Source organism: Anas acuta, chromosome 1, assembly GCF_963932015.1.
Source record: "Anas acuta chromosome 1, bAnaAcu1.1, whole genome shotgun sequence".
Lineage (NCBI taxonomy): Eukaryota > Metazoa > Chordata > Aves > Anseriformes > Anatidae > Anas > Anas acuta.
In genome coordinates this window covers 181,341,848-181,368,151 of record NC_088979.1, presented here as the reverse complement: position 1 = coordinate 181,368,151, position 26,304 = coordinate 181,341,848, and the positions used below count along the sequence as shown (strand labels likewise).

At 36.4% G+C, this 26,304-nt stretch overlaps 1 protein-coding gene across 1 annotated transcript in view; it reads left to right on the top strand.

Annotated features, from left to right (window-relative positions):
- Window positions 1-26,304, top strand: part of CADPS2 (calcium dependent secretion activator 2) — a 310,672-nt gene that overhangs the window by 193,212 nt on the left and 91,156 nt on the right. Inside the window, 4 exon segments of the mRNA XM_068669603.1 lie at window positions 4,142-4,250; window positions 5,389-5,592; window positions 11,837-11,973; window positions 15,578-15,765. Of these exon segments, the coding sequence (XP_068525704.1) occupies window positions 4,142-4,250; window positions 5,389-5,592; window positions 11,837-11,973; window positions 15,578-15,765 (638 nt within the window).

The following is a 26,304-nucleotide window of genomic DNA, read 5'->3' as shown; positions in this document are numbered from 1 at the left end:
TCTTGCAGCTGAACTGTCCGTTAATGTCCTGTAGCAGGGATTACAGTCAGCATCCAGGTTTTCAGTAAGAGGTCCTCCTGGTGCACTGAACAGGGTCTTTCTGCCCCGTGGGAACAGCCCCTAGCATCACTGTTCAGAAGTCATTTCCAGATTGCTGCCTGTATCTGTCTGTCATGCACACACAGGTTTGTTGTCAGTTTTCCATTTTGTTACAAAGTAGGTAAAACATCTCAAAGTCAGGTGTTTGGATCCCTGGAAAATTATGAAATGCAGTTGTAGGAAGGAGATTTCCTTTCCTCCTGTCAAGCGTTACTGTTTAAGAAGATGACTTGATTATGGTTTTGTTTGAAAATCTGTTCTACAAAATCCTGTTTTACAGGTTTTGTTTGAAAATCTGTTCTACGAAATCCTGTTATCCCATAGTGTACTGATATTCATTTGCTGAATTCTAAGGAAAAGCAATGCACAGCTTCATTAACTACACGAAATACACTTAAAAGCAGACACTGGTCTATTTAAAAATGAAAAAAAAAAAAGTTGTTTCAGACTGTGCTGGCAGTTTCCAACCTTAATGATCTTATAATTCTATGATTGTTCCCATAATATTCCTGTAATTTTGTTGTGGAAACACTTTAAAATGTCTCAGCAAATGGTGAAGTGTAAGACCGATTTTGATGTCAATATCTCTTACCAAGTTGTTCTGTTAAAAGAATACATTTGAAATGTATTTAGAAGTAAAATCAGCAGCATTATAATCTCTGTGATAATGATAGGATTAAAAATGAACAAAGACACATAGCCCAGATTTTCCACAAACCAATACACAAAAACATGCAACAAAAAATCTTTAAAATTGGGTTTTCCTGTGCATTTCCACAACAAATATGTGCTCACTTCCTTTTTGGTGGCTCAGTTTATTTATATAATACAGTTGTACAGTGTTGTTGACAAGAAAATGTAGGTGATGTGGTTGTCTGCTAAGCTATTTCATTCAAACAAATAGAATAATTTTTAAAAGTGTTTACTGCCATATCAGGTTTCAAAAATTAAATACGTCAGTTCAGTTTTCAAGAAAGGGAGAGGAGGGTGCTCTAAAGAGATGCAGTGGTAGCTGCAAAGGATTTAGAGGTGTGTGACTACCCAGTGTTCCCTCCATGGTTGTGCATGAGGACAGATAAGATCATTGGGAATATAAATAGAGAAATACCCAACAGTACTGGAGGTGATATTTCTGCTGGACCTAGATCTAATGATGTGGTTAGGGGTGAGCCTGTGTCAGGGCCCTGACGGCACTGATGGGCCTCAACTGTCCCAGCCCACCCCCCTGGGGCCTCCCCCACCCTGCCCGCAGCCCAGGATGCCATTTCAGCATTCCCAGCCCCAATAAAACCATAGTGGGGAAGGTCTCCAGCTCCCCACAACTCTCCCCTGACCAGCCATGGGCCCTGGTGGGATGGGACTATAGCTTGGCCAAGTCTTGGCCCATTCCCGTCCCCAAGGAGGTGCCTTGTGCCCAGGGCAGCCACTGCCCTAGTGCCCCCAGTTGGTTGGGCCTGGAACAGTCCCTGGCCATCAGGCACTGCCCTGCTACCCTAGAAATGACTAAAAATCTTTAAACCAACATACAGTTATTTTCTAAAATAAGTACTACAACTGAAAGCAGTTATGGGCACAATGCTCAAACAGTGAGGCAAAAATCTGTAGTATATGTTATGCTGGAAGACAGTTTGGCTGATTGTAGTAGCTCCTCCTAGCCGAAAATCTGAATTCCTGAAAATGGTGGGCTAGGTTGTATTTTGTTTTTATTTACGTTTAGCTCTTCTTGTACAGACTATTAAAGCAAATGTACTAACCTCAAGGTGGAAAACTGAGCTTAGTTTTTAACTGTACTTTTCACCGTACTTGTTGCTCAAATTCATATCTGTTTCACAAGATGAAATTAGAATTAGTTACTTTAAATAAAGTAGTTTATTTGCTATAATATTGTAGATAGGAAACCATATACATTATAGTTTGTATATACATATAGTTTATGTATATATGAAATGTCCTGTAAAGCTACTTTAATTAATGTACTGGAATACCTATGTTAGTTTCTGTTGGCTATAGGTTTCTACTGTAATGCTGAAGATGTTAGTACTGAGTTAGGGTCTTCACGGAGAGATCTATTACACCTGTTCCTTTTGCTTGAGCACACTGTGGCAGAGGACATATGGTCTATATACATAGTGTAGCATAATCCTGTTTTCCCAGGGATTCTCAAAATGAATTTTACAAAAAAAGTCACCATACTTAAAATAGCACATTATTATCAGACCATTATGCCAATAATAATCTCACACCTTGCAACTTTCCATGAATATCAAATCTTTTTCACAGAAAGTCAAAAATCTTCAATCACGGGCAATTGAAGTCACTGGATTTTAAGGCAGATTAGTGTGCAGTCACAGCAACAACTAATATATGAATGATGTTGAAATCAGCTGTTGAAATTTTATGTCAAAAAGGATCATTCCTGAAGTTGTAGCCAAAGCTATAGATCTAGGTGATGATTAGCTGAGCGGTCAACAACTGAGATCAAGACAGTCCATTGTCTGTCAGACAGGCTTCTTGCATATCCTTGGATCCTTGCATAATTTTGCAAATTTAAGAAATCATATTGTAGTTCAAAACAAGTCAGATGGCCAGACATCCTACAGACCCTGGAGAGACAAGTTTTGGAGACCTGTGTAAATGTGTAAATTCATTTCCTTAAAGTTTCCAGTGTGCAGATTTACAAGCTTTTTTTTTTTTTTTTTTTTTTTTTTTTTTTTTTTTGGCAGTATCTCAATTTTGTTTCAGTGACTGCTTTTTCTCCCTCAGCTGTAAGATATCTCTTTATCTTTCCAATCACCTCTTCTTATTACTGCCTATTCTGTCTATAGAGTCTTAAACCACATGATGGCAGATCCTTCTCTTAATGCTTTTTTTTTTCCCTAATTGTACTTGACCAGAAGGAACTTCATGTTGTTCATGACTGTGAATAGAGTACAAAAGATGCAGAAATCAGACTATAAAATCAAACTGAATGTTCTGATACTTACCTTCTCTATATAGAACTGGCTAGTTTTGTGATCACCTTTCCAGCTGCATGATAAGTGTTTTGCAATCCTTCTGCAAACAGTATTTTTATACATAAATGTTCTTTTTTTTTCAGCTTCTTAGAATACAGGACCTTTTCTCTTACACAGTAGGCTAACCAGTTTGGTTGTCACCAAGTATTTTCCTAGCTGAATCTAGTTTACTTTTGTTGTGGTTTAACCCTGTCAGGAAGCTTAGTACCATGCAGGTACTTGCTCAGTCTCCCCAGACAGAGTGGGAAAGAGAATCAGAAAGGTAAAAGTATGAGAACTCATGGGTTGGGGTAAAGACAGTTTAGTAGGTACAGAAAAAGCTGCATATGTAAGTGAAGCAAAACAAGGAAATCATTTGCTGCTTCACATCTGCAGGCATGACTTCATCCACTTCCAGGAAAGCAGGGCTCATAGTGTCTAGCTGTTTCTTGGGAAGACAAATGCCATCACTCCAAACGTCCCCACTTCTTCCTTCTTTAGCCCAGCTTTTATTACTGAGCATGACAGCATAAGGTGTGGGATATCCCGTTAGCCAGCCTGGGTCAGCTGTCCTGGCTGTGTTCCCTCCCAGCTCTATGTGAACCCCCAGCCCCCTTGCTGGCAGGGCAACACAAGAAGCAGAGAAGTCCTTGTCTCCGTGTAAGCCCTGCTCTGCAACAACTAAAAAACAGTATGTTATCGCCACTACTTTCACCAAAAATCCAAAACACAGAATTATACAAATCTCTATTTAAAAAAAAAAATAACTTTATTCCAGCCAAAACCATGACAGCTTCATTTTAATTTTGCATAAAGCAACAGCCAAAAATATATTGTGTTTCAGAAAATTGCAGAGTGTTCAGAGAGATTTTTTTTTCCTTCCTTTTGACAGGAAGGGGAAAGAACATGAAGTTTTACATTGTAAATATTTCTGAAAAAAAGTGGTTTTTGTTTCTTCAGCACAACTGAGATCTAATTTAAGCAGTGGTACATGTATTGTGCAACATTTGCTCTGGAACTGAGCAATTAAGAAGTTCTTTCTTATTCAGGTTAGCCAATACACATTTGCTATGTGCAGTTACAGAGAAAAGAAATCTGAGCCTCAGGAACTGATGCAACTGGAAGGATACACTGTGGATTATACAGCTCCTCACACAGGTATTTTTCATGGTTTTGAAGTACAATATGTTTGTGTAAAATAGCTAATTGACTTTGTTCATTTTGATTTAGTACTGAAAACCACCAAGGCTATTTTTTTCAGCTTCTGAAGGTTTTGCAATTATTCCTCTAAGATTTTCTAGTGTGAAAAAATCATGGTTTTAGAAAGAAGCTTGTAAGAACAATAAACTCACACTAACATTGCCTGAAAATTATAAAACCACTATGATACAAGGAAAAGATAATGAACTCTAGTCAGTCTTCCCCACTTCTCTCTGTTTTTGATGGTGGAATCTTGTGGCAATGTTAAGTATATTCATAAGTGATTTAGAAAAGAATGTGAATGGTGGCAGTGATTGCTAAAGATAAATTACTCAGAGTAATAAAGAAAACAAAATTGACAATAGCAGAAAAATCTACACAATTTAGTAGTAGGTTGGCAGAGGGAAATCAAAGTTACACATGTAGAGAAAAATGATTCAGCTGTATGTAAACACTGGAGGGTTATGAATTTAAGACGCCTCAAGATATTGCAGATTGATCTTTGAAAAAGTTACCTTAATGTTTAGAATAATTGAAAAGCCAAACAATGCTCAGTAGATATTTGGAAAGCTAAGGCAATGTTATGTCACAAAAAAATCCCTGGTTGCAGCTACACTGAACGTTGTGTGCCACTCTAGTTATTCACTCACAGAGTAAAGTACTCATATAAGAAAAGGTACCAAGGAAGGAGCAATAAAGTTGATAAGTAGTACGGAGATGCTTCTGTTCAAGAAGAGATAAAGTAGACATCCAGCACAGAAAATGATGCCTTGGAGGAGAATGTGTTAGAGAAATACAAAATGCCATGTGATGTGGAGAAGATGAATAAGAAATAAATTGGACTTGAATTGGAAATGGAATAATGGAAATATTTTGTCCCTTGATTTCTATAGTTGATTCTACTTATATTACCATTTGATCCCTATAGCTCTAGATATTATCCTATCTAGTTCATACCTATTAAATGATTATTGACCACCTCCCCCCATTCCTAAACACACACACAGGAAAACCAGTGAATTAATGTTCTTAATATTGATGGTGATTTAGAAGTAACTCAGACTTACCAAGATTAGCTTCCTGTTTCCTGCTTCAGGTCTTCAGGGTGGTCGAATGTTTTTCAATGCTGTTAAAGAAGGCGATACTGTAATATTTGCCAGTGACGATGAACAGGATAGAATACTCTGGGTTCAAGCGATGTACAGAGCCACGGGTCAATCTTATAAGCCTATTCCCGCAAGTCAAGCTCAGAAGATGAATCCTAAAGGAGGAAATGTCAACACTGATGTATCCCCACTTTGTAAGTCGCTTTCTTTTTCTTTTGTGGCTTTGGTTTTGGTTTTAGTTGGTAAAATATGTTGTGGCTCTCTCAGTGAAGTTCAGTTAAGCAGAACTCATTCACTGGAGAAATTTGCCAAGCAGTTTGTTGTTATCCAGAAGCTCTTTAACTCAGATTATTATTACCAGCCAGGGAAATCCTGACTTGGAGGTCATTATTTTTATTATAATCCGTGAATGTGTGACAATTAGCTTCATCTTCATTACAGTTGACCCACATATTACCATGGAGATGGTGTTTGGTGTACATTTTATTTTTCACTAGTCAGCTAATGTAGTATTGAATAGAAAAGCATCAATTTATTCTCAGGAATTTATAGATTTAGGTAAGCTTTATCATACATTTTATATATTAGCTTTGTAAGAATTGAAATGCAGACAGTACATTGTAAGTTGAAATGTACTAGATGGGCCACTAGGTTTTTGTACCCTTCAGTGTTAATACTACGCTGGATATAAAATAAATAAATAAATACATAAAAATCCAATTTAAATTTTCCTTGTCATTCCTTGTCAGGAAAATATTTTTTTCAAAGAAAATCAGGGTAGGTAGCATATATTAACAGTTGAATTTTTCATATAGTCTATTTCAAAGTATTCTGTCTTATAGATATCTGCACATAGGGAGGGAACATATGATTTTATTGTTTCAGGGGCTGAGGGGGGCAACTTTTCTAACCCAGATAACTAATACAATCCAAGGATTTTTTAATAGCTATAAAATGTTTACAACATCATATACAGTAATCCTTCCCCTGTGTCATCTATCTGTATACGCAGAGTAGAAGAGGAGAGACTGTTTTAGACTCAGTTTGGTTTATAATCTGAAATCTGTGACAAATTGACTCAAAATCATTGTCCTCTGTCAGTCCTGCTATCTATCACTCAGTTTCACATCCTTCTGTTCACATTGTAATCTTTTATCATTATACTACTAGATGACAGTAAAATGTGCTGGTTACACTGAGCAATAGGTATCCAAAATCCTGACTGGGTTGTAAAGAAAACTTAATAGAACATATTTTATCTCACAAAAGCACTGACATCTGTTGAATTTTTAATCTGAACTGATTTCAAAGAGTGATCTAACTACGCACCAGAGGGGTGCGTTAAGGTGACATATTTCACATACTGTAAGCAACACTGCAAAAGCAGAGGTGAGGCAACACAAAGCCAAACACCTCTCTGGTCCTATGGCACCATGAATGCAAAGATGGTCTCTTTGTGAAAATATCTACAGGGAAGAAGGAAAAGAAGCCCTTTTAAAGTTTTTTAAAGCCCACGCGCAGAATGTAAAATCCTATTTATTAAGTAGCAAAGTGAGTCAAATCCATAACCATACATTGGTTTCACAAAACATCAATCCAGTGATGGCAAAGTTAAAGATGTTTCCAAATGAAACATGTAGCTGACCAAAAGTGCATTGCAGAGGGAGCTTGCGCAGACAATTAAATTGTCCATGTACGTAATTGTGTCCGTTATGTAATCAAGAAGATAGTGCGGGCAATTTGCCAAATGAGAAAATGCTTTAGGATTAGTCATGGAAATATAACATCAACATTTTCAGTCTATTTGGATAGTCCAATGACAAACACTGTAAAAATTCTCTACCTATCATGGTTTAGTGGTATGGAAGTAAATGAGACCTAAAATGATGAATTTTATATTTCTTTTATATTTTATTTTTATCACTCTGAATCTTTGAACTTTTTGTTGTTGTTTTTCTGGGAGAACCAGATCATGACTAGTATTACAGTGCTGGTGTCATAATACTAACACACAAGAAATGCTGCTGTTTGACCTTATCATTGCTCAGATTTTGAATGATTGGTGATGTTATTGCAAGGCAATTCTTTTAAAACAGTTCTGGGGCATTTGTGCACGTATGTTTGATTTACTAGATCTTTTAAAAACAAACAGAAAGAAAAGCTGTCTTCTCATTTTACACAGTTTTCTCAGCAGGCTTGGCATCTTTATATCCACCATACACTTTATATCCACCACACACTTACTACCTGTAAGAGTGGAATAACACCACTCTCCCTGCATGTTCCTCCGTTCCCCTTCATATCCTTGTCCTGTTCGCCTCCAGCTACCCGCCTTTTAGGAAGGAGAGGTTAATGCCAGCCTACACCACCCACTCCTTTCACAGTCAGTAAGTTGCCTTTATCCTCTCCCCTGTGCTACTCAAAACTATCTCATATCCTTCTCAAATCTGTCCTTCAGCAGAGCAGTAGCAGTCCATCTGTGTGCTATCCCCAGTTCAAGCTTTACTGGCCAGTCTTATATTCTTTCACTTTCCATTGTCTGATATATAAATGATAAGGTTCTAGGGGCACGGATTGTCTCTTTGGCCTGTGTTTCTAAACATGTAGCACTTCGGAGTCCTGGTCAGTGATCAGGATTTGAAATGTTCCCAGGGTAAGCTGCCCCTGTCTGTGGAGGAATGAAATTTAAAGGAATGTAATGTATGTCATGCCTGTCTTTTGCAAAGAGTATGTGCACCTTCATCTTCATCCAACAAATTCCAGCTTCTTTTGTATCCAAGTCATAGTGCTTACCCTCCCAGTCTCTAAATCTTTTTATTCCTTAAAATACTAGATTTCTTTCTCTACCTGCTTTCCTGCCTGCCTGAGTTAGTTCAAATTGCTTCCAGAGTGCTAAGACTCAACAGGGATGTCACTCAGAGCCACAAAAGGGAGGACGTAAACCGCATTACAGGGCCAGTTTCTGCAGTTCACCCTGGCAGCATTTTACCCTAGTAAATGTTACAAAAAACGTTTGCTTCTGGGCTGGAACAGGGCAGAGATGGTGCCTACTGATTTGCTTTGCACTAGGAACCAGCATGTGCTGTAAGCCTGGAGTTCTTACTAATCCCAATTCACTCAACTCTACTGAGTCACTGAGAATGTTAAGGTTTTTTTAGCATTTGTAGCTGGGCTAAAATTGTAATTTTCTTGCAAAGCTTGCAAAAGGCATATTCAGTATGCTGTTCTGCTAAGATGAAAATGCTTGCCTAAAGAACACCCAAAGGGTTTACTAAAACTTATGCAATAGCTTTCATAAGTTTTTACCATGGTTTTAAAATACACATTTGATCTAAAATACACCTTGAGTTAAGAAAATGGATAGTGTTTTGGCTAACAGTTTCCAAACAGTGAAATAAATGCATGGGCTGAAATAGACCATGTAACATGGAAGTATCAGCCACAATCATGAGTTTGAGTTAGAGGCCACTGAAAGCAGAACAACAAATTCCTTTAAGAAGGGCAGAAAATTAATTGTGAAAAACAAACGAACTATTATTGCCCCAGAGTTCTTCCCAATTCCCCTTCCCAATATTTCCCAAGGTTGAGAGAATGCTGAGAAGAACATAGAATTTTATTTCTTTTTTTCTTAACTGTATATCACAATATAGCACTCTTTTATGTCTTTTGCATTTGGTTGTAGCCTGAACAGGACATAAAAAGCTCATTTGTTTAGGTATTTGAAAAATACAATCATTCTAACCATTTTTAAATCGCATTCATATACCATTTATTATTTCCTCATAATCTTTAAGTTCTTATATTTTTAATCCATTTTATTTGAAAAAAAAATTATGAATTCTCTCATATGTATACCATAATAGTAAAATAAGATGTGAATATTACATCAGATTTATTTTCCCATTATTTCTTGCTTGCCTACAGCAAGTAAAGGTAAGTTTTTAATTTCTTTTTCTGTTGTTAGACTATATTTGGTAACAGATCTTCTGTTACTATTTGACAGGGTTATCTGTTATGTTTGATTCCCTTAATGATGGTAGTCATTCATGTGTTTTTCTGTAGAATTAAATGTAGCAAGTACATGTATGTGCATTTTAAAATAAATGGTTTTGCTTATGTTGCACAAATTATCTAATATGAAATCCTGCTTTCAGAAGCTGTGTTGTATTTAATAGGTTTCCTTACACATTCAGATTATCTAGATGACTATATCATAATGTTGAATCCATGTTTCATTTGCAACATGCAGTCTCACAATTTCAAAAGACTTAAATTATTTTCAGTATGTACAGAGATTTTTTTATACGTGTAGTAAAACAGAGAAAAAAAAAATCAAGCCAATTAAATTAAGAAAGATTTAACTGTGTATGATTTGTACAGACCACTGCCAGAAGTAAATATTAATTATTTTTCTCTTCTGTGATCTACCTTACCTTAAAGGAGTTAATAAATCAGTTACCCATGTAAGATGGAAAACTTACAAGACATATAGAAAACAGTCACATATTAGATTGGGTTTGGAAAACTTTTAGGTGTGTGTGTTTCATTTTGGAAACTGAAGATGTTTTCACATTGTAGTTTAGTACTTTCAGTAATGTAAGTGGTTTTGTTGATATCAGTTTATCTTTGAATTCATATGTTTAAATATATTTAAATTGTACTAATTAAGAGAAAGCATTTTGTGTAGCTTTCTCAAAAATATCAGCTAAGCTTGTCATTAATTATAGGCTATTCTAATGCTTATGGAAATATGGTTAATCTGTGTAATCACACATGCTACTGGTCCTTTAGTCATTAAAAATACATGCTGCTGTTTCTCTGGGATGATAGTCTCATACCTTACACCATCGATGTATTGTCATACTGTTTATTTGCTACATCCACCTTGGTGAAATCTGTCACATGGATGTGACTCTTGCTTTGACAATGCAAAGCCAAGTGATATGAATTAGTTTCTGCATCTTTCCAAGATGTGATGCTGCAGATCCTTCAGCTTGAATTAAATAATTCTCCCATCCACAAATACAGCTGAAAGTTGGACTTGACATGGATCAATATGATCTGGGGCTAAATTTCTAAATGTGACTGATTATGTTAGCATCATGCCCACAGATCAATATTGAGTTTTATTATGAACCTGACTCTATAATTGGGTTTAATCAATAAACTTTTGTCTCCTTTTCTTTAGAAATTTTAGTTTTGTATTATGCAGGTTTTCAAAACTGCATTTAGGATACACTTAGATCTGTACTTTTCTAGTAACGAATATAAAAAGACCTAGGTTTGAATTTAAAGGAACAAAGAGCCAAGACCCTATTGAAAGGGGAAGTCAATTTTTAAGTTGATAAGAGTGTTCACCCCAATACAGTCTATAGAATCCAAGACAGCTAATGTGCTAATACATAACTAGTCCTTTTGGGCACTGTAAGGCTTTTTCTGTCCATACTTGATAGATAATTCACATTGAGGATTTTGACAAAACATAGCATTAATGACAGCAATCACTAGAGCTTCTCTTTTGATAAACCCGCGGGGTTTAAAGGCGTTGAAAGATGCAATCTGTGAAGAACAATAAATTTGGGCCTTTGATTGAAGTGCCATTTGGGATGGTATGTTTTCTCGATGTATTTACACAAAAATGCTGCTCCCTTTTTCACTACTCTTTGCTTGAAGGTTGAAGGAGCTTTTTGCCATTACTACATTAAGGTTTGTCTCATTAAAAGCTGAGTACAAAAAGAAGGCTGGAAATGACCTAGCTCAAGCCAGTGTGTTCATTTCTGCTCCAGTTTGCCATTTGAGAAGTAGGCTTCAAGCCATGATGAATATTTCTATGAGTGGTACTTTGATCTGCAGTAAATATGCTCTTTCTTGTCTATAGAAATAAATGCATAAACCTTTTATTTTTCTATTTCTTTTTCTAGTTGAGTAAAGAATATTTATTTGGCTATTTTGCTAAAACTGGAATCACAAAAAAACAAAACAAAACAAAAAAGAAATTGCAGAACACATTTTTTGTACTCGCAAATTGTTTTGTAACATTTGAAGTGTTTGAAGAAACATTGAAGAAAAGTATTTGCAGAATTATTTTAATGTTCTATGTTGTATTTTCAGGTAGCCTTTCTAAATTGTTTTGTTTCATCTGTCAGTGGGTATCAACTTTTTTTTTCTGTCACATTCCATAGATTTTTATGATGGTAGAAAAATAATTCAATAATGCTATTTGTCACATTTTAAAAAAAGATTCTATAATAAATCACTTGCAAGCACCTACTTATGTAACTAAGATTTGTACTTATATAATTAAGAATTGTAATTTCTTTGCAATTTTTTCAAGAGACTTTATGTATTGAGAATTTACACCATGTTACACTTGTATTTGTGAATCTGCACAGACACTCATACGTATTGCTCTGTACATTTTCTCCCTTGTATGAACAGATACAGACCGTGGTCAGAAACATGGCATGGAGGAGTTTATTTCTGCTAATCCCTGCAAATTTGACCATGCTTCCCTCTTTAGACTGCTTCAGAGGCAGACCTTGGATCACAGATTGAATGACTCCTATTCTTGTTTGGTGAGTAGAGACTAGAAGATAGCTATAAAGAAGTGAGAAATAGTTGTTACAAAGTAGTCCTTTCTTCCTCGTTCATTCAATACCTGTGGTTGTAGTTGGAATAAAGGGTCCAATCGATTGCTTTCAAATTTGAAAATTATACACTTGCAAACTGCTGCTGTGCCACTCAATAGAAAGCAAAGAGACCCAAACTGTCTCAGATTTTTATCAGCTGAAATTTGTCATGTCTTCTATGGAGGTCTGAATAAAAACAGAAAGTTTTAATAATGGTAAAAGTCCCTGGGGTAGGATTTACTGACACCTGTACAGGTATTTCAAGGTACAAATGCAGTTACCTCATGTCAGACATTTTCAGCTATCTTGTAATTCTTCATTCTGATGGGGTGTGAAGATGAAAAAATACCAATAGAAAGGAAGCAGGACCACAGGCAGTATAAATATATGGATGTGTTGTATTACCTGAATTGCAAGAAACAAATGGGAGTGTAATTATTAAACAAAAACAAGTAAAGGGGGATCTCTATATCAAAGACAGCTGTAAGAGAGTTTTCCTTTACTTTGAAACACTTTCTATTCTATGTTTTATGGGTTTAGAAGTTGAGGATGGGGGTGTTTCTGGTTTAATTTTCAGTGGGGAAAGCCAGCAGGAATCTTCTGTGGAAATCCATCAGATTACACACACTTGTTAAACATCTTTGTGTGGATCACACCTCATAATTTCCCAAGGCTTTATTTTTCACCTGATACTGTCTGAAATTATGATCTCTTACTAAGGACCTAAAATGTCTTATAGCATACATTTTTATTTTTTTTTAATTTTTTTACTTTACCATCCCAACAACAACAAAAGAGGATAAATTTTTTTCACTACTTTTTTCCATTGGTCTGACTTGTCATGTAATACAAAAATGAGGTTTTTTAGGATTGTTTGCAAGTGTGAAAAGAAGAAGGAAAAAAAATAAAAAAGATTATTTGATGACAGTTGCTTCCTTTTTAAAATACTGCCAGTAAGTATGTATAGAAAAAGTTAAAGGACTCATTTTCTGTCTGTGGGTTGCACACTGAATCAAAGAAGAGGCCTGAAGGTACATCTGTACAAAGTAATTGGCACTCAAAGAGAAAATGGTTAGCTTTCTAACAGTGCATTGGGGTCAAAATCTTTTTTTATAATAATAATATAGTAAGACACTTAATATAACCTTGAAATCAGGAACTTTTAGAAAAGGTTATGTGAAATACACAGTGCTATAGCAACCATAAAACAGATGCATTTCTTATTGTTCTTTTTTAAATTCAGCTTTTAATAGGTAGAATGGGTGATCATTTTTTGTTAAATTGCACATTTAACTATATATATTTTTTTAAATTATAAAATTGAGACTGTCAAGGTAGCAATAGAATATGTGTGTGATTTTTTTCCTGAACAGCTTATTTCTTATCATTTTTAGAAGTGCATTCTTTTATTTCAATAAACTATAGATTAATCACACATACAACTTACAAAAATTTTAAATATCAGTATTAAGCCCAGTCCTATATTCAACTATTATCTGACCTAAACTTCTTTAATTTATTTTTTTATTTTTTTAATTAATCCAATTAAAAAAAAACACATGCAGTTATCTAATACTCTGTAACATGCAGTTGTTATGTGCTTGTGAGAATTATGCTGGACAAGCACAAGGAAGGCCTATATTTATAATTATCAATAAACTACATTTATGATTTAAAATGACCACCCTAAAACAGTTTCCTACTATTTTTGCTCTCCTACCGAGTCTGAAGTTAAAATAATGAGTTCTTTAAAAATTTGCACTCTTGTTAGAATTTTCTGCTATGAGAACATACCTAAATTTTAATAAAGGACTATTTGCTTTTAGTCTTCTAGAAGTTATCATGTACATCACATTCTATCACATTTTTCATGAAAATATAGAGATCAGTGACAATGACTTTGATGACATACTGGCAGAATATCAATCACTGTGACCCTTGTTTATTACATCAAGGATACAAATTACTGCAGAAATTCAGATAAAATCCTCTTTCTATCTTCTTTCAGCAGAATACCACGTTTTTCAGCAAACCCTTTATGTAAAGTACATAAGCCATTGCTACATGACTGGTTATTAGTTTAAAATGCTGAATACTGTTCAGGGTACTGTAATAAATCTATGTGTTCCCTAGAAATATCTGAAGTCTTTTAAGGTAATGGAAATACTGATGTCAAAAGAATGAATTGGGAGTAAAAAAAATAATAAAATAATATTCACACGTTTTTGTTTGCTAACATGTTTGAAAATGTTAAATTCTACAGTTGGGAGAGAATATAAAATTTAGAATTTCTAGAGAATTCTAAATTCTCTAAATTCTAGAATTCTCATGCAGTCTTTTAATAAAGTTATGATATGGATGATCTTAACCTGAGGTGTATTTTACGTATTTTTGGTAGCATTTTTTGCTACTATTCTGTATAAATATTAAATATCTAAGATTGCAGAAGTATTCACAAAAAATAGTAATACGTAGTCTTCAGTTCTTAAACTGATGCTATAAATTTATGACTTACAAAATTGTTTTGCTTATTCAAGTCATTTGTCCGTTTCAGTTCAGGTGTTCCCAAATCTCTCTTAGTCATTTGGCAGAACTGATAAGAAGGGAATATCACCACAAATAAGAAAAGAACAAAGAAAAACACCTGTTTAAAACAGCTATGGTTTTCCAACCTTTGTTTTTTTCTCTGCTTCTTTTTGGAAGGTCATTGCAGTATCTTTTCTCAAATTGGAAGGCTTTTCTGTTTTCCATTTCTACATCAAGAACCCTTTTTTCCTTTTTTTTTTTTTGCATTCTGGGTTCCCTCAAGAACAGTTTTTGGGATGCAAAGATGTCTGTATATTGTTCATGTCTTTGCCAGGGTTACGCCATTCTGGTCTTATCAAGCCTGTGCCCAAAGAAGACCTGTGTCAAAATAGTTCCCAAGCATATCAAATTACCATTAAAGGTCAAATTGTTTTCAAGTTACTAAATCAGATGGCTTTCAACAAACTGTGTAGCTTTGTATCTCTTGTAGTAATGCATGCATATTACATAAGAGATGGAATAATGGTCAAACTGTATTTCATCTGTCAGATTAAAGTTGCAGCCACAGGGAACTGACCATCCAGAAACTGTATTTTAATCATCCATATTGGTTTGTCTCACCATGACCCAAATGTTCTCTCTTAGCCTTCTTAATTACTTTAAGAAAGTTGATTATTTTATAAGGTTAATTTATTTTGTGTCAGGCAGCTAGGTTATGATATAATCAAATCTATATCAGACTTTGGATGTATTATTACCTTGTTTTGATCAGCCATTTATTTCATAGTCATGGTAACTCAGAACTGCAAATGGTTTCCTGACATTTAGTCCTTTCAGCAAGAGGTTTATTGTTGGATCTAACTTCCAGTGCTATCAGCATTAGTCAGGTATAAATCATTTTACTATAAAAAATTATGTAATGCATACAAAAATACATACTTCTGTTCTTTGTTTGATTTAAAAGCTGTGAGTAGGAAAAGAAATCTCAACATTTTTTATTTTTTTTTTCTCCTTTCTCTTTCAGGGTTGGTTTAGCCCAGGTCAAGTCTTCGTATTAGATGAATACTGTGCTCGCTACGGAGTGAGAGGCTGTCACCGACATCTTTGCTATCTTAATGAGTTGATTGAACATTCAGAAAATGGTTCTGTCATAGATCCAACTTTGCTCCACTACAGTTTTGCATTTTGTGCTTCTCATGTTCATGGTAACAGGTAATTTACCGCTAACCTTAGGACGAAGCAAAAGTATTTCTACACTCTTGTATTCACCAGATAGAGAAATTGCACACACCAGAAATTAGTTCATGGAAGTTTTTTTTTCAAGGATCTTTGGAGTTCTATACAGATTACATTAATATATATATACATATATATATATTTGTATTTTCTATTTATACTGTCTTAATGCAGTGTGTTTTCTTGGGTACTGTATAGACTGATTCAAGGCAGGATATCATCCTGCATTCTACATTTGTATTGTGCTAGTGAATGGTGTTTTCAGCGAACATTTTGAACAATTTTGCAGTATAAGGCTTTGACAGTTTTTCAACAGTCTGTAGCTTTGCAACTTACCATAAAATACTCAGTTCTTCTGACCATGCTGTTACAATGAGAAAAAACATATTGGGAATGCGGTATGACCCCCATCTGGGGGGCGGGGGCGGGGCAGGGGAGTAAGATGCTTCTGTGATTCTTTCCACACAAGGAATAGGCTGGATCACTGGTCACAGTGATGCTCTTGTGACGATGTTTTCCTTCCTCTTGATAGTGAAAGACTTGTTAAAAATAAACTTGTTGATTTTCTGTGCTATGCATTAGAAACAGTACCACACATTCTTTAAAAGAAGTCTTTGCCTCATCTATGTCTTATTCCATGTTGTGATGGAGCTAGCTCTGCTGGATGTTGGAGATAGGAAATCATGGAATAACTCAGGGTAGAAGGGACCTCAGGAGGTCTCTAGTATAACCTCTTTCTCAAAGTAGGGTCAGTTGTGGGGTCCGACCGGGTTGCTCAGGGCTTTACCCAGTTTGAACCTGTCTTATTTCAATTAGTTATGGATACACTGTCTCTTATCCTCCCATCTTACACCACTGGAAGAGAGTTTGACTCCATTTTCTTGACAACCTCCCAGCACCTGCTGAGGGCTGCTGCTCAGTTCCCCTATGTGCCACCTATCCTCCAGGGTGACCAAGCCCAGCTCCCCCAGGCTGTCCTTCACGGAACAAGCATTCTCTCCCCTACACAATGTGATGGCCCTCCCCACTGAACTTGCTCTAGTTTATCCATGTCTTCCCTGTACTAGAGTGGGGGGCGGAATGGACAAACTATCAAATTACAGGATGACGTATTTGCAACCTACTGTGCATACTAGATTTATAGAGTGACACAGGAAATATGTTTTAAAAGTTCAAAAATAAGAAAATAATCAATCAGCCCCTCTCAACTGATCCAGTCCTGCCACGAGGGAAAAAGCTGCTCACAGTCCCAAAAAAGCAGTTACTATGATGCTGTCAGTAAATCGCCAAAATTGAACCCTGGTAGGGGTAAGGGGAAAGAAAGGCTTTGTTCCCAACTTGTTTGCTTATCTTGTCTTGCAGCCAGTCAGTCGTGGAGGCTGTTTTACTCATCCACGAGCCAGTGAAGAAGGGACAATCCTTAAAAAGAATATTGTTTCCTTCATTGGCTTAGTCAAGACTTGTGTCTGTGAGAACAGGATCTGGGCATTTGTGACCTGAGTGGTTCGGCAGTGGGAGATTTTAACATTATGTAATCTTTGATTATAATATCCAAAGTTTAAATGCTTTGGAATGTGACTGCAATATTCTCAAGAATCTTGACATTCATGCTGGTAAGTTAGGAGATTTTCTGGCTTTTACTTGGTCACCTATTCTCTGTAAAAGCACGCTTCTTTTGTCAGTTCCTGAAGAACCTGACACATTCGTATTTCCTATTGAGTCTAAGTCTTTGTTGTTTCTAGCCTTTTTATTACTGGTTTCAACCTAACAAGACAAACATACAGTGATAATTGCTCAAACTTATTTCAAGAATTGAAAAGGAAAGTAGATATATTTCTTTTTATTTCATAATTTAAGTGAAGGACAACAGTCCGTGCAGTGCACGAAAATATCTCAGAGAGCACATCATTTACACAGTGGTAAGCACTCTGTTTGTATTCTGTCTATTCCTTCTGTACAGATACTCTCTGAATAGCATTATGAGTGTTTTAGGAATAAAAGAAGTGTTGAACAGAGAGGGTCTGACTAGAACTGAGATATTGTAAAAAGGAAGAAAAAAGAAACATGAAGAAAGAAGAAAAGTAAGTCAAGGACAGAAGCAGACACACTCACTGAGGATGACAGACACACATATACACACATAATACATCCACTCATTCATCTGCTGCAGCACTAAGAAATAGTAAAAGGGAAAAAAGAATTTCACAGACAATGCATGACAGGCCAAAGTTCTAGGCTGATCCATGGCGTTATGCATCTTAGTTTTATAAGTCAGGCTGAGAATTAGAAAGACAACATAACAAAGACAAAGAGCCTTATGCTCTCGGCATGATGTACTCAATGTATATTTCCCCTTTGCTTCACAGAGGGATCTTGGACCTTCCACAATCCTGAGAAAGATCATCAAAGATGATCATGAAGTCAGGTGATAGAGGAGCATGTTTCCACATGCAGCTGTGTCTACAGTTCAAATTAGAAATTTCTTTTAAACATGAATTTTAGACTAACAAGCTATCTAGTGACACCAGTCAAATAATTAGATAAAGGTGTCACTCACCTTCATGATTTCTGGTAGCCTGGTGAGGATAAACTCAGGCACAAATTAGAGCAGATCTGCAAAATATTCTGGGGCCATACTAGGATATATGCTGGGCACACCAGTGGCTATATCTGATTTATTACATAAAGCTGGTGAGGAAGAGGTCTCATACAATGGACCCCAACTGCCCATTAGTCACAGACACTCTCTGAGATACCAGGCATGGTTGCGGGAATTGCATGTCTGCTCCCAGCAGACACTAGCAACAAGGCTGAATCACCTTTGACTCTTTCTACCCTTCATATTTCTTCAGAATTCTTCCAGCAGATTTTGAACCCTCAGGTATCTCCTGTGCTCTTTTGCCACACCCTAGGACTTGAAATATTCAAGATCTGTTTCATGCTTCAGTAACACCACTCTTGCAGACACAATAGAAAGGCTCTTATTTCAAAACACCTGGAATAAACACATAAAAGTGAATTGTTGTCCTAGAATTTCAGGGGCAATAACTAACACGGAGAAGACCTGAACTGAGCTTTGATGTAGGCTGTGTGCAGCAGACCTTGTCACCTGCTCTCAGGACCAGAGAACAGTTCCCAGCTGTTTTCTTTCCTAACTGTGACAAAGTTGTAGTTCACAAGTTCTGACAAAGTTATCAAGAATACTGGTACTTATTATGTCTCTTATGCCACCGTTGTTGGTTTAGGAACAGAAATGTTTATGCAGGATTGACCACAATGTGCTGAGACCTAGACTGAGAAATCCAAGCCTCATTTGTGCCTTCCCTTTCTTGAACATTATGACTATGCTAACAAATTGCTTACTTAGAAATGGCATTTCTGCTTTTGTGCATTGATATTCTTAAGAGAGACATTCTCTTATGAAATAGCCAAACAGCAAAATCTATTAAAAGAGTGGGTTTGCTGATTGTTTAAATAGAAACATGTCCTTGTTTCTGAATCAACAGATTCATTTTCCTCTAGTAAATAAAATCAGCTTTCCTTTGGTTGTGCTTCTGCATAAGTGTGCTGTACCTTTACAAAAGCATTTCCTTTGGTTCCTCTTTGCAGCATTTGTCTTCTGAAATGTTCCACTGTAATGGTCCCCATTAAAGTCATTAGTTCACAAGTGAACTTTTCACACTGTAGTTATGCGTACACTGCACTTGTGTATCTCTGCTGAAAATGAAATGGGCAGAACAAGGACTATAGGGTATGCCTGAAGGCTGACATTTCAGTCTAAACAGTCCGAGTAGGAGCTATTGTTTCTTCCCCAGCACTGTCTACTTTTCATGCTGTGACTTCTATTCAGTCCCTCTTCTCTGAAATGGATGCTGTTGGGTAACACATGAAGTGTAAAGTGACTTCTTTCCACCTGCTGAGTTACAGACTGAATTGAAAAATTCAAAAATCAAGCATATTCCCTTGTTATACCTTTTACTATTCAGAAAAAAAAAAAAAGAAAAAAAAAAAGTATATTGGAAATTCATACATGATAAGTGAAGGTGAAAGTAATGCTACAAAAGTCTGTTTATAACTGAAAATAAATAGTTTGTCTCTGTCTTCAGTTTGAAATCTTCAGCATGTGTTTGAATAGAACAGTCCTACTAAGTCAGGGTTCTTCTAAGCCACTGAGTCACCTGTCTTCAGCATCGACCTGGTTGGAGTAAAAGAAGGGCAAGAGTATGCAATATTTACTCTTAGAGCTCTTTCAGTCTCCAGCTCTTTACTGCTCAGAATATGCCTGTCTGGTAACCTGGAGCAAGTCTCTGAGGTACTCGTCCATTCCACCACTGTATCTGGGTAACCCCTTTGCATTCTCAGAGCCCTTGGTAGCAAGTTCTACAACTCAGCTTTCTCCTGCATAAAGGACTCTTGTTTTGATCTTGACTCCTAGAGATCTCATTTCAGTCTCTTTTGCTACTGGAACAGATGAAGAGAGACGTAAAACAATCCTTCTGTTGTTGCTTTTCTGTTTAAGATTCAAGAATTATGAGTGAACCATGCATTATTACACTGGATGGATATTTTCTGCTAATACCCTATCCTTTTTTTCTAATTCCTGATGTTTTGCTTTTTTTACTGCTACTCAACACAGCTTCATAACACTATCATCCATCATAACACTAAGATCTCTGTCCTAAACAGCAAATGATTTTTCCTTATATTTATATACCTTGGTCATTATGTGTTGTTTTATTCTTGCTTGATCTCATAAGGTCCTTATGCAATTCTATGCTATTCCACATAATTATCACGACAATTACTATCACATCAGTTTTTAGCTGTTTGCCAGTGTTTATGAATACTGTAAGATAACACAGGTCTCAGCACAGATCACTGCAGAACTCTACTGATAACATCCCTCCACTGCAAATATTCACCATTGACTCCTACTCTCTTGCCTTAAAAATGTTTGGCAAAAAGGTTTTTGGAAATCCAGGTACATTGTATGAATCAGATCACACTCATCCATGTGTTTTTGATGCCTTTAGAGAATGTCAGTATCGGAAGATAGGATGCCCCTGCCTTGTGTCTTCAAAGCCATACAGACTTCTTCACAATAAATCATATTTACTCAACTTCCTTTTAATTTTATCCTTAAATATTTTTATATTATAGTTTCTTCTAATTCTCTGGGAAGTATTACTGGCCTGCAGTTCCACATACCTCCCCTAGAAACTCCTTTTAATTTTAAATTGATCTCACCTTCTTCACCTCCCACTCCTCTGGAGGAAAGTAGTTTTGTGAGTGCTTTCACTCAACCATAGGTAATTCAGTTCTGGGCCAGGCAGCTTCCTCCTTTTTATGTTTCTAATTTGTTCCATAAACTCTTAGTTGCTTTAATTTTAGACAGATCCTGTAGTGAAAATGAAGGAAGATTTTTAGCTGTGAGCAAAGAAGGGTTCCAGCATTGGAGTTTTCCTCATTTCCTCCACAGTAAACACCACTGGAAATAATGTTGACATCTCTGCAATAGCTTTGCAGTCTTTGAGAGCTCCTCTTAGATCCTTGCCATCGTTTGGCACTGTAGACTCTCTGACAGGCTTCTTGCTCCTGTTTTCTCTGGAGGAAATATCTTAAAGTGGAGTAAAAGGACACATAAGTGAAATGAAACTATGGAAACTTTGAAGAGTGTTATACATTCATATATTTCTTTCCATTTTTCTAATATGCTGTGATAAGAACCATTTATTGCAATTTTACACTTTGTGTCAAGTGATAAAAGACTGCTCAGAGGAATCAACTCTTTCAAACCTGGGGCAAGGAACTTTGTCAGACTAAGGAAAGGAATATCATTACATTGCTCTGTCTCTTATCTTTTTTTTTTTTTAAGCTTCTGAATAAATATTTCATCTCGTCTGACTAAATGATCTCTAGAGTTAAAGTAAGGTTGTCTGTATCTTGCTGTTTTCTCCATTATCTTTCATAAACTATTTCTAACCTGGGAGTGATGGTGGACAGTCGGCTGAATATGAGCCAGCAGTGTGCTCAGGTGGCCAAGAAGGCCAACGGCATCCTGGCTTGTATCAGAAACAGTGTGACCAGCAGGGCTAGGGAGGTGATCGTCCCCCTGTACTCGGCTCTGGTGAGGCCGCACCTCGAGTACTGTGTTCAGTTTTGGGCCCCTCGCTACAAGAAGGACATCGAGGTGCTTGAGCGGGTCCAGAGAAGGGCGACGATGCTGGTGAGGGGTCTGGAGAACAAGTCCTACGAGGAGCGGCTGAGGGAGCTGGGCTTGTTCAGCCTGGAGAAAAGGAGGCTCAGGGGCGACCTTATCGCTCTTTACAGATACTTTAAAGGAGGCTGTAGGTATCTGTAGGTGGGGGTTGGCCTGTTCTCCCACGTGCCTGGTGACAAGACGAGGGGGAATGGGCTTAAGTTGTGCCAGCGGAGTTTTAGGTTAGATGTTAGGAAGAACTTCTTTACTGAAAGGGTTGTTAGACACTGGAACAGGCTGCCCAGGGAAGTGGTGGAGTCACCATCCCTGGAAGTCTTTAAAAGACGTTTAGATGTAGAGCTTAGGGATATGGTTTAGTGGGGACTGTTAGCGTTAGGTCAGAGGTTGGACTTGTTGATCTTGAGGTCTCTTCCAACCTAGAAATTCTGTGATTCTGTAATAAGGCTTAATTTAAAATTATATATCTTAAATAAGTAGTTTCAGTGCATATGTGTACAAGGTCACCATCCGACATGAAATATTTTGTCCACTCAATCTCTTTCCAAAAGTGTTATCTTTTTGTAAGTGTAGTTTATAGTTTTTGGTGGTTTTTTGTTTTTTTGTTTGTTTGTTTAGATGGTTTTCCCATGAAACCATTACTAGCAGGATTTTGTGGAACATCAGCTATAAACTGTTGAAGATTCTTCCTCTTTCTGCTGTGCTTCTTATTCACCCAACCCCGGGAGCTCTTTCTTTCTGTCTGTGTTGTAATGACAGCAGGTGCAAGGTCTTCTTTATTGCTTTTATTGCCAATTGGGCCTTCTGCTTTAATCTTAGATCTGTTCCCAGGCAGTCCAATAGCTGGAGGAAGGAGCCTGAGATCCCTTACAGTGTAGGGTCTTTAGGGTGTGTTGCACTGGAAGTTATATTCCATCAGTCTGTCAGCATCTTATATAAATTCTCTCTCATTTTTAATACAGCATCCATACACTTCAACAGATGTCTTTTGGTTTTGTAAGTTGTCTCGTTTTTATATCAGTGCTCTATAATGGAAATGGTGAGAGTGGATGTCTCATACTCAAAGCATGTTTTTATTCAAAAGTCATTTGTTATCAGTCACCATTTCCCCAGAATAACGAAGGAAGAAAATGTACCTTTTAGGACTGATATGCTATGTGAGTTTGTGCTTCCAGATGAGAAGCAGTGTTCCTTCAAATCTGGAAAATCTAGTTGATTCTTGGACATTTATATCGCTCTTCTTCAGGTGAATATAATCTTCCCCTTTTCTGAGGCTCACTGGGCAATGCTGATAGCAGAACTTTTTCACTAGTCTTTCAGTTTCGTGTACCATCTTGTGCAAAGCATCTTGCTTCCTGCTTCATTTTTGGAAGCTGATAGTCTCCTATTGATATGGAACACAGAGGAAGGTGAACCTCCTTTAAATTAATCTATATTCTCATTTTTAAGTGATTCACTTATAAACATCATGTCCCTAAGCCTCTGATATGAAGAGTCTCTAACAGCTGAGCATTTTTTTTATTAATGCTGTTCAGTTAATGACAGAGCTTTCTATATATTGCTGTTGCAGATAGCCACAGGAACATTATTGGTAGAGATCTCCTGAGTTCAAAGCTAGAAGCGAAGTTCTTGACCCTGTTACAAGTGCCAAGTAGGCCATATTGACCTCACCTTTGGTTTGAGGAAGGATATCGTGCTGTGTTGGAAAGTGCTGATAATTATAATATACTGATTGCAAAAGCTGCCCTCACTCAAATATTAACAGAGGCACATTTTTCAATGTAGCAAGACAAAAATATCTGCTTCTGAAAAGCCTCAGAGAAATTGTCAATAGAAAATAAATCATAATTCACACATTGTTAAGAACTATCCAAACAAAGTTTTGCATATTTAAGGTGATAGTTGCAATCTTAGGCAGTGAAAGAACAGTTAATGCTATCACATACTCTCACCTTCCCTAAACATTATACATTGTTTTGTCATTAACTTCAACTGAATACTGTCTATACATACTCTTATGCTTGAGCTAAAATTATATCATATTAGTACACTCTTAACCTTTGAGTAAAAGAGCAATAATGTATCCCACCTAAGATATCCCTGCACAAAATATCACGAAAATTAACTTGTTCTATCATCTTAATCTGTTTTAGTAACCTTCAGGATTGGTCTTTTTCATTCACCGTGAAAAAGAGGGTATGAACTGCAAGCAGATGTAGGATCTGCTTTAGGAATGCATACGGCAGAAGGCTCTATTGTGCCAACTTTTTTTTTTTTTTTTGTCAGAATGTTTGTAGAATAGTTAATATAAACCACAAAGTGTTTGCTCTTCAAGTGTCTGTTGGTTAAAGCTATCTGTGACTGCCACGTGATAATTTGCTCTCTTTCTTTTCTGTTAATAAAAAGATGTCTGCTCTGCCTGCTTCTAAGCTGATAATGTAAATCACTGTTTTTCTTAGACTTGTCTAGCATAAACCATGAACTCTACAAAAGCATTGATTAAAGGAATTGTGTTTTAAAGGAAAAAAAATGATATTAAATTTCTGGTAAATGGATAATAAAGTCTCTTAATCAAAATTCTAAATCCTGTTTACTGAGAAACAAGAAAAAAAAATATTTTGCTAATTTGAAAACTGCCACTGTTTGTTTGCTTTTTCCTCCTGTTGAGTTTTAAAGCAAGTGCTCTTAGAAAGCAGTGCATTCTTCTAAAACAATTTGTTTCTAAAAGCTAAGATGACTTGTAATTTATGGTTTTGGTTTTCCTACACCCTGAAATACAGTTTATTATATACATGTCTTGATGTAAGACCTTAGCTGAAGTGTTTTTGTTTTCCATATATTTTGTTTTTCATCAGAATTTCTCATCTTTTTCTGGCAGATTATTTTGGTCAGCCTTACTGTTCTCATCTGTATGTATGTGTATATATCTGAATATCAATCTGTGAATTCATTTTCTCTTACTCTTTTTTATTTTTATTTTTCCCATGAAAGACCAAAGTGATGGTCTAAGCTTTTGATAAGGAAAGCCTATTTAAAAGAGTAACATTTAAACATTTGTAAAATATGCAAAAAGCACCAGTATAAGCAATGTTCCAGAGGGGGGAAAAAATAAAGTAATGTCAGTCATATTCAGTTACTATTTCACAAGCCTGTCACAGCAGAACAGGCCTGTTTAAGTTAATAGTTTCATACTAGAGGCCACTAGGAGAAGCTGTTTCCAAAGTTGAGGGCTGAAATGAATCAATACCCAACCAAATGTCCATCATCTCTGATTCACATCGGAACTGGAATACCATTTTTATCTCATATGCCACACCTGTTCTCAAGAACCTTATTCCTACAATCTGTCAAGTGACATCTGCAAATTATTACAAGTTTTAAGACCTTTAGACAGCAAAATATATCAACAGGTATTCCAACTCTTAAAGGATTATGTCAAGTGAATAAAAACTGTCCCCAGAGGGAACCCTAAATCCATCACCTAATCAATTAGCTTCCCTAGGAGAACTACCATCTGGACAGTTATCTTGGAAGACTATCACAGTAAAATTTTCTTTAAAAATTCAGGTCAATCTCTATTTTTGGTGTCATTTTTAAAAATGTTCAAACAGCTGCTTCCCTGTGGAATGCTCTAGCTCATGAGGTATTTATTTTGTATATCTTTCAATATTAAGGTCTAAGTGAATTAAACAAATTGAGATGTGATCAGAAACAACGTTACATCTATGGTGGTTACACTGTGATCTAGGCAGAAAAGACAGGCCAATCCAAATCCAATTGACAGAGCTCTCAGAAAATGGAAAAATTATATAAGTGAGAAAGAGAATGCTACCCAGTCTTTTTTTTTTTTTTTTTTTTTTTTTTTTTTTTTTTTTTTTTCCTGGCTTTCTAATGCCAAAAGTAGCTGTGAACAATCAGGAGGAAAGGAATGTGAGAGAAGGGAAAATTCACTCTTCCTTCACTTTCTTGGGAAGATACTGTTAAAACGGTGTCACGTGTACAATAACATGAAGACTTGATACTTCTCGAGGCAGTCCATCACTTGGTGGAGTTCTTGAAAGAGAGGTCCAAGTCTGTGATAGGAAGGCTTAATACTGGCTTTGAATTGAAAAAATCAAGTCCAGATAGCCACTTGTATCATTTGGGATGGTATAAAATTCAGATTTGTTGATGTTTTTAGTTGCAAAATAGTTCTGGCATGACTTCTGGGTAACCTAAGTATTTGAAAACCAAATGACTGGTTGGTTGTGATCTTCCTGGCAGACACAGTAATTTATTAATAAAAATAACCAGTTCAA